Here is a 9,655-nt window from a genome sequence, read left to right on the forward strand (position 1 = left end):
AAAAAAAAAAAAAAAAAATCACTTGTTTATCAGACTCTAGGATGTATCTGTGTTGTTAAAACACAAATCTGTTTGGAAGATGGGAGGAAAACAGAGAAAATGGAACATTAGCCAACTCTCTGTTTCATTTTGTAGCATCTCATGTCAGTCAAAAGTTGAAAATCAAATGCCAAAGAAGATACGGAGAGACTTTTGCTATTGGTTCCCGTCTGTCTGAACTAGTTCCCATTGCCCAAACCAGTTGCTAAACCAGCTCATTTATCTTTCAGTTTTCCTTGTATTTCATGAGGATACCATCATGTTTCTTCCCATACATTTTCCCAGGATAACAAATGAAATGAAGAGGTAGTGTAATAGGGAAGGGGATGAGGGGAAAGTAAAGTTTTCCTTTTGGAATGGAGAATGGGGACAGGGAGGAGTGTAAACTCCTGCTCACAACTGTATCTCATTATTAACGAGCCAAGGATACAACTCGGGGGCAGAACTTGTCTATCATGTGCAAGAATGCAAAACGCGCAACGGCTCAGCGGCAGCCTCAGCAACGCCTACTTACAAAGATGGGGCTCTTGACCGTCTTGTCCTTCTCCTTCCCGCCTTTGCCTACATCCCACTTTTCAGCATTTATGTCTGCCTCGCTCCACTCCGGCCAGATCGGGAACTTTCCCTTCTTCTGTTCAGAAGAACCAGGAGGCACATTGCTGGCAAAGGGGTAGAGACTTAAGAGAATGAGTTGAAGAGTCTTAGTTAAGAGTCTTAATGAAACGACTGAGATGAAATAGTGAATTAATTCCGTAGCATAAACTGAATGATCATGTCAGTAGAGTGTATTGGATACACTTGTCAGTAAGACCATTGACATGTGACAATTCTAGAGACAGAAAGCACCACAAAGAAGTTAGCTCCAAAACAAATTTTAAACATTTGTCCCCACTGACTAATATAGGACACTCAAAAATTGGTGTGAACAGAATACTACCTAATTTCATATAAACATAAAATAATTAAAATGTAACTCATGTTCATGAAAAATTTCTTACAAGAATAATAGGTTTTGGAATATTCCCACAAATATGATTTTGGTTTTTCTATATGTAAAAGTAGTAAATAGTCACTATTTTGATTAAAAACAATGCTAAATAAAAAGCACTTTCCATAAGCACCACATTGTTTACCACCATCAGAGCAATTTGAAAACTGTGATTTTTCCTTTTAAATAAAACACTGTGTATATTATATTTTCCATCTATTCTTATGTGTCCCATGTCCATAAATGCTTATTGTTTTAATTATTGCATAATGTAATATGCATCATATTACAAAATATGTTAACATATAGTATATATTATCATATCTTATTATGATAACATGATGATTTTATAATATCCATCTTCTAGTATACATTTTATTTAACTAGGCATCAATACTTTGGAATTTCAAATTTATGAATTTTTATTTCAAAGCTTTTCATTTTTATAGTACAACTTATTTATTTTATGCCATGTGCATTGGTGTTTTGCCTGCATGTGTGTCTGTGTGAGGGCGTTAGATCAGACAGTTGTGAGCCACCATGTACTTGCTGGGAATTGAACCCCGGTCCTCTGGAAGAACAGTCAGTGTTCTTAATCTCTGAGCCATCTCTCCAGCCCCAGTTTTCCATTTTTATAAACAAAACTGTAGCTTTTGTTGCTATAAATCTTGCAGTTTCTTTTCTTCTTTTTTTCTTCTCTTCTCTTTTTTCTTCTCTCTTTTTTTTAAGAGTTATTTATTATTATATATGAGTACACTATAGCTGTCTTCAGACACACCACAAGAGGGCATCAGATCTCATTATGGATGGCTGTGAGCCACCGTGTGGTTACTGGTATTTGAATTCAGAACCTCAGCCATCTCTCCAGCCTCTTCTCTCTCTCTTCTCTTCTCTTCTCTTCTCTCTTCTCTTTTTTTCTTTTCTTTCATTTTCTATCTCTCTGTAATTGCCAAGATCTCTTTTCTTTCTAGGCCCCACTCTGCCTGCTACACAAGGAAGCCCCAAGAGGAGACAATAAGTTCAAGGCAGAGGCGATTGAAAGTGGGGACACCTCGCTAGCCCCCATATAGCTCCAAATGGACTGGTTGCCAGACACTTTTATTGTAACCCAGTGAGCTAGGCAGGAGGCCCTGTCCTATGCTCTGCCCCACAGTATTACCCCTGATGCTCCCTGGGGTGGCCTGAGCCTCACACCTGAGCGACTTGGGCACCCAGGGCCCCTCTCTAAGTCCTACCTGTGAGCACTACAGTCTTCGTATTCCATCATCCTACTGACTAACAGTGCTTTTGTTAAAGTCACCCCTTCTTCCTCAGGAGAACTGGGAATCTGGGCTGGCCTCTGCTGAAGATATTCCAACAAAGGTTTCCAGACTTGTGCTTTCACTCAAAACCCTCTGAAAAGCAAGAATAGTCCAGATTCACGCCGGCCATTGCTTTGTATGAGGAGTTAGAGGAAATGCTTGGCAAACATACTCTGGGGACAGCCACGTTCTGCCTGGGTGGTGACATGTTCCTCCTCGCAGCAACCGTGAGCCAGAGGGTGACTTGAACTTCATACAGTAGAAGTTCCCATTACCACGCTAAAGAGTTAGGTTCAGTTTCCTCATTCTTCGCTGTCTGGAGCCTGGTAAGTTCACACTTCCGGTTCAAGAGCTTGCATTTTCGCTATGCTGTGTTCCAGCATCCTCGGTCAGTGTCTCCTAGAGCTGGCACACCGGTTCATGGCTGCTGCAGAGACTGGAGGGTTTGTTTCTTTCCTCCTCTGTGTTGAAGACCTTTCCCCACATGCATCAAAGCAAAAGAGCCCATGACACTGCCCGGCCTGCTTTAGAAGACGCTCTCATCTTCAATTCTCCCTCAGTTCTGGGCCCCAAGTTCCCGGTTCTTTTTTTTTTTAATAGATTTTCTAGTTTTGTTTTTGTTTTAAATCTCAGTCTGCTGTATGGTTAAAAATAAAGTCTGAGGATATATACATTGCTTTTATATATATATAAAAAAAAAATCCTAAGTAGCATATCACAATATAGACGAGGTCAGGAGGCAAAGAATACATTTTCAAGAAAAATAGAACACTTCTTACTATTAATAGAGAACCCAGGCAAACCCCAGACAAGGAGTAAGTCTTTACATTATTGTGTTCTATTGAGTGCTGCCACAAAATATTGGTTAAAAGAAAGGATGACATATCAAAATGAACACACAAATGAAAGACAGAGATAAAGTTACCTCCTTTTGGAAATGAACAGTTTTTTGTTTTTTGAGTTTTATGGTTGAGGGGTGGGGCAGGATTTCTCTATATAGTCCTGGATGTCCTAGAATTCCCTATGTGGGTAGACCAGGCTGATGTTAAACTCACAGAGATCCCACCACCTCTGCCTCTCTGGTGCAGGTATTAAGGTGTGTACCACTACACACAGCTCCACAAGGTTGACAGTCTTAAAAATTAATTTTAAAAGGAAGATTTCATCTTTAAAGAAATAAGGGCTCTTGTAATATCTGCCTCCATCTGTAGTCTGTCTGCCTCCACCTGCAGTCTGTCACATATAAGTCAAGGCTTCCTCTACACACTCTTGAGCTTTTGTAACCAATCAGCTGCCTTTTCTAAGAACACATCAAATGTATTTCAATTACACTGAATATTACTTTAAAAGATTCCAGTTAAAAGCATCAAACCAGTCCTTGGGAACAATGTTCAAGTGTAGCCCAAGGTCGAGTAGAACTTCATCAACATGGTGTGTGTGACTTCGAAGTTGGCTTGCAGAAGCTCTTGCAGAGCTGAGATCCTTTTTAGTATCTAAAGTACCTTGTGCCTGGTATCATTGATTCTGAGAACAGGGTAATTTTTAAATGTGATTTATATTTTTAAAATTGTTATGTACATAACTGTTTTGCCAGAATGAATGTATGTGTACCATATGCCTGGTGCCTGTGGAAGTCAGAAGGGGCATTGGATCTCCTGGAACTGGAATTACATATAGTTGGTTATGAGCTCCCATGTAGGTACTAAGACTAGAATCTTGGTCCCCTGAAAGAACACTATATGCTCTTAACCTGTACAGTAAAGGAAGATGTGGGAATTTGGAATAATAGAAAATACATTTTGCCAAGTTTTGGAAAATTCAAACCAGCAGTAGCAAAACCTAAGAGCTATGCATAGTTAATTTATCTAGCAATACACCCTAATACTAGGAGATAACATCATATCATTAAAAGCCCTAGCTGTATCAAGTTTTCAAATATAGAATTTGAATGGAACACGCTTGATGGAAACATTTTTTAAAAAACTTATTGTAAGTTAGGGGAGAAGATTTATAACATAAAATCTGGATATTTCAAATGGTGAAAATGGGATATAAAAAAAAATGCAACCAAACAAACAATGCAAGCAACAACAACACCACCAAAAGCCCAACAGTGTTTGGAGGGAGGAAACATTTCAGATGACTGAGTGAAAAGCCAGCTCCCATAGGAGAAAAGCTAAGCCAGGAAAGTTGCTGCTGGAGAACAGAGCAAGCATGCTCAGTGCTCAGTGATGGACAAGCATGCTCAGTGCTCAGTGATGGACAAGCATGCTCAGTGCTCAGTGATGGACAAGCATGCTCAGTGCTCAGTGATGGACAAGCATGCTCAGTGCTCAGTGATGGATGATGATCAGTAGACTGATTACAGGAAGCATTTGTAGTAAATTGGGGGGCGAAATGGTTCAGTGCATAAATATTCACTGGGAAGCAGATTCAAACAGTGGAAAGTGCAGCTTGAAGAACTGAAAGTCTAGCTCTCCCAGAAATGCCATGAGAAGGAGGTGTCAATAAGGAACAACTGTCAGAGCCACACATAAGCTCTTAGCCTTAAACCACGTCTGATATTGCACTCCCAGTAGTTTCTGGTGTGGCAGGGTGGGCACCTTGAACAGAAACTGACTTCTACTCTGAGTATAACATTAGGGATGGTATTTCCCATATGGCAGAGAACTCAGGATTCTAGCATTAAGATTTGGGAGGAGGAGTTGTGGGAAAACTTTAAAACATAGTAAATGTTTTTATGTTGGAACCAAGTGCTAGGGGCCTCTGCTGGCCCACTGGCTATGTTGTAGGTTGCTTGTAGCTAGGTCTTGAGTTTCTAGAGAGAGACTAGGGCCCAAGAGAAGAGGAACAGCCTTTAGGTAGATCCCCAAAGCAGCCATTTGCCAACTGATTATGCGTCCTCTCAGGAGTGTGAGTCAACTGGCTTCAGCAGTGGCTTAGGGACCTCACCATCCCAATCACAATCACAGCTGGATGGTGGGAACTAGGTGTCAGACCCCAGAATATCTACAAGAGATGAACAGAAACTACAGAGCCAAAGGCAAATAGATAGCCTGGAGCAGTCGGCTTCCCAGGAGGAAAGAGTCAAACCCAAAAGAAGAGAAAAATGATCATTCTAAAAACCTGTAAAGTGAGTGCAATTAGAATTCTCAAGAAGGGTGACAGGGGCATTTCTACACAGAAGTGAAACTGGAAGGCATTAGACACAAACTCAGACGTGGACAGAGTCCTTTTTTAAAAGTTCAGTAGTAAAAATTTAAGAAGTTAATTATTATAAAATAACATAAAGAATATATACTCTATCGCTATGTGGGGGTGGGTAGGTGGGCTATTAGCAAGAAGATGTTTACAAGCTGGTATTTATATAGAACGAAAGAAACAGAAAGTGTGGAATACACATGTGAATAGACTTTAAAATGTAACACAGACATACTAGAGCTTTCAGAATGATAAAGTTGTTAGAATGTGGGAATGGATAAATGGTATTAGTGTGTTAGAGATGACTTAAAAATATGTAAAATTGACAAAAGATATGTTTTCAGATCTAAGCTTAACCATTTTTTAAAAGATGAATAGGAGGTAGGGAGGTGGTAATCTGAGCCTACATACTAGTATACGAAATGAAAGTATAATATATACCTATTTACATAACGGAAAATCAAATGACCTAAAATGAAGAACTATCTCAAATTCATAGTAATAATAGGTACTAGAAAGTAACAAAATGGGATCTTCAGAATGGAAGTAAATCTATTTGTCAAATCTAAAGTCAATGCCCAACCAAACTCATATACAAAAGATAAACATGTTCATCTTTTTTTTTTTTGTTTTGTTTTTTGAGATGAGACAGGGGAGTTTTCTGTGAAGGCCTGGCTGTCCTGGAACTCACTCTGTAGACCAGGCTGGCCTTGAACTCAGAAATCTGCCTGCCTCTGCCTCCCAAGTGCTGGGATTAAAGTCATGTGCCACCACTGCCTGGCAAACATGTTCATCTTAAATGAAATACAAACATGGTAACATTGACTCTGCTATAACATTTTTTTTTTTTTTTTTTTTTACAAAACAGACAAGAACCCTGAAGGACTTACTTCAGGAAAGTGAAAAGAGAAACACTACATAAGGGCAGGCCTCAAATGACAAAGGTAAGTAAATTATATAACATGTTAGTAAAGTTTTTAAAATATGTCCTACAAACACACAATAGTAATAATAATAGCTTTGTGTGTTTCAAAAGATATAATTGAATTATATTAAAAAATTAGAGTGGATAACAAAAGGAATTCTGAGGGATAGAATTATTCTTGTATTTCTCTGTAGAAACAATGCTGAATAACTATAGACTTTGGCAGAGAGTGCCTGTGAGCATGGGCGCACGTGAAAAGAAATTAAAGATGCTCTGAGACATGAGACATGAGACAGAGGAACACAAAGGATGGATCTGGGTTAGTGAAGAATGAATTGCGAACTGTACTATAGGAAGACAAGAAACTGAGGATGCAGAATTATTTAAGTGAGGCAAAATAACAGGTGTATCTGAGAAGAAACCATTTTAGGAAAATCTATCATTTCAGACCGGTTAAGGAAAGCTCTCATTTAAACCATGTCGCACTCATTTCTATGTAATACTGAACACTGACTGCTCTGTGGTGGGTCTAGAGCAAGTAAATTAAATACCTTTCCTGATTCATAATTGAGATCAGGTCATAACTGTCTTTACATATGATATCAGTCCACAATTTAAAATGTTTCATATGACTATTATTAATATAATAACTTCAGGAGACACTTGTAACTCACACTTTGCAAAAACAATACGAAGATTTTAAACTTATTTTTAGCATGTATCATTATACAGTCGAGGCTTTAGTTATACTATTGCCACAAATGCATCTGATATGCTCTGCTCAAATTCCCACCATCTGTGTTCTCTTTCCTTCTCCTCCCTGCCCTCTCCCTCCCCACCCCACCCCCCTTCACGGTACAGCATACCTTTTATCTAAGCAATGAGGAAGTAGAAACAGGAAGACACAGAGTTTGAGGACAGCCTGGGGCACCACAGCAAGACCCTACTCTACTTCATTAAAATCAATAAATTAGTTAAAAGTTAATCTTAAGGCAATCAACACGACTCTAATACAATATAAACTATACAAGAGCTATAAAGAAACAAAATAAATCCTTCACCAAAAACAGTCATTTCAAAGGTATGAGGCCTTTGGAGACTTTTAAGAACTAAAATATATCTGAATCTGATTTGTCCAGACACAGACACTGTCTAGTATCTCTGCTTTAAGGAGTTTATTTGATGGATGCTGGTCACTATGGCGATGTTAAAGTTTCAATAAAAAGGCCTGGAATCTTGCCATTGTTTTCTCAAAGCCTGCTGTTCAGTGCATGACTTTTCTCCCGCTGGGAGGCAGCTTATTTATGCAAAATGCAATCAGCATGCCTACTTAGGTAGTGTCAGCTGGTACACACAAGGAGCCTGAATATGAGTACAATTACACAATGGACTGAATTTGGTTTAAGGGCATTCGGAGTCACACTCCTCAGAAAAATCTAATTCCTAAGGAAACATGTTGCAAAAAAAAAAAAAAATATTTTCTCTAATTGAAAAATAGTTTGAAACGGGTTGTTATGCTGACCTTTTATTCCTTTAGTTTTACTAAAATTACTTAAATAAAAATTGATTTTAGCAGTTCAACATTTGTCCATTTTAAAAACACAGTGAATACAAAGACTAACAGAATTCAGTTTCTAGTCTCACACTAGAAAAGATATAAAGACACAGGCTTGCTAGAGCATAAAGACCAACTGGAGAAGTCATTGCTGGCCTCATGGGAAAAAACCTTTGAGTTTAGGATGGGTTGGGTGGATTAATATGGTCAGGAATGTAGAAACCTCTGGCCAAAACTGACAAGTTCTGCTGCTAGCTGAGGCTGGACCATGGCCCCCTTGTTCAATTGCATCTTCACCAGCTTTCTGTTTTGCAATGGTTTCCTTCACTGTCTAAGCTTACCTGTCCTGAAACTTGCTTTGTAGACCAGGCTGAACTAAGAGCTCTGTATGCCTCTGTCTTCTAATGCTCAGATTAAAAGTATGTGCATCACTACACCAGTATATGCCTGGAGCCAAACTGTTCCTGTATTTCTTTTACTGTTGAAAGTTTAGCTGGGTAGGGCCTTACCGCTCCCTTTATTCCTCTTAGCATCCAAAATTTCTTAATCTGTTTATTTCCTTGAACACAGGATTTAGCTCCATTCTTCCTGGTAGCCCCTTTTGTTTTGTAACTTTCCTTGCTCAGTTTGCTCCTTTTCATAAGCTCCTTCTGTAGGCATGGCCATTAATAACTACCTGATGTAGTCTACACTAGGTTGTTTTGAAATCTTCTTTGCTAATGCAATTAACCCAAAACTTTAGCTTCAGACAAACTTTATAGACAAGAGCAAAAGGAGCCACATTCTTCAACAAAATACCACAAGAACAGTTTCTAGGCCACATACTGAAATTCTTCTCCTTTAAAACCTCTTAAGCTAGGCTCTACAGTTCACATCACCCTCATCACCACTGCCTTCCATCTTCCTTCTAGGATGGCCCATTAAGCCCTACCTAAAGCATCCAACTACTTTTCTAATACAAAGTCCTAACGTCCACATTCTTACAAATAAAAACAGTCAGGCCTATCACAGCAATACCCCATTCCTGGTACCAACTTCTGTCTTAGAGTTTTATTGCTGTGGAGAGCCAACATGACCACATCAATTCTTATAAAGGAAAACATTTAACTTGGATCAGACTTACAGTTTGAAAGGTTCTGTCCATTAAAATCATATTGGGAAGCATGATAGTGTGCAGGCAGACATGGTGCTGGAGAAACCTAGAGTTGTACTTTTTGATTCTCAGGCAGCAGCAGGAGACTGAGTGCCAGCAGCAGGAGACCGAGTGTCACACTGGTGTAGCTTAAACACAGGAAAGCTCAAAGCTCAAGTTCACAATGACACACTTGCTCCAGCAAGGCCACACCTTCTCATAGTGCCACTCTCTATGGGCTAAGCATTCAAACACATGAGTCTATGGGGGCCATACCTATTCAAATCACCACAGCAGGTTTATCTCATCCCTTATGACTAATGCTATAGAATAAGGGACTAAAACATCAGAACATTGATGGGTCAAGACCAGCACTGGTCAGGATGGGGCCCGAGTCATCTCTCTGGCTCTGGGATAACCTAAGGTTTCTAGAAGACCATCGATAACTATGTAAACCTGGATCCAGGAGTCTTGGGCCTTATGATCATTTGATTGCGGGAGACTTTTTTTTTTT

General features: G+C 39.3%; 1 protein-coding gene across 1 annotated transcript in view; it reads right to left on the reverse strand.

The window, feature by feature from the left end:
- The window catches only part of Adgb (androglobin), a 133,362-nt gene that overhangs the window by 115,430 nt on the left and 8,277 nt on the right, over positions 1 to 9,655 (reverse strand). Inside the window, exon 2 of the mRNA XM_031380372.1 lies at positions 554 to 716. Within this exon, the coding sequence (XP_031236232.1) occupies positions 554 to 716 (163 nt within the window). The remainder of the gene's footprint in view (positions 1 to 553; positions 717 to 9,655) is intronic.

Source organism: Mastomys coucha, unplaced genomic scaffold, assembly GCF_008632895.1.
Source record: "Mastomys coucha isolate ucsf_1 unplaced genomic scaffold, UCSF_Mcou_1 pScaffold2, whole genome shotgun sequence".
Lineage (NCBI taxonomy): Eukaryota > Metazoa > Chordata > Mammalia > Rodentia > Muridae > Mastomys > Mastomys coucha.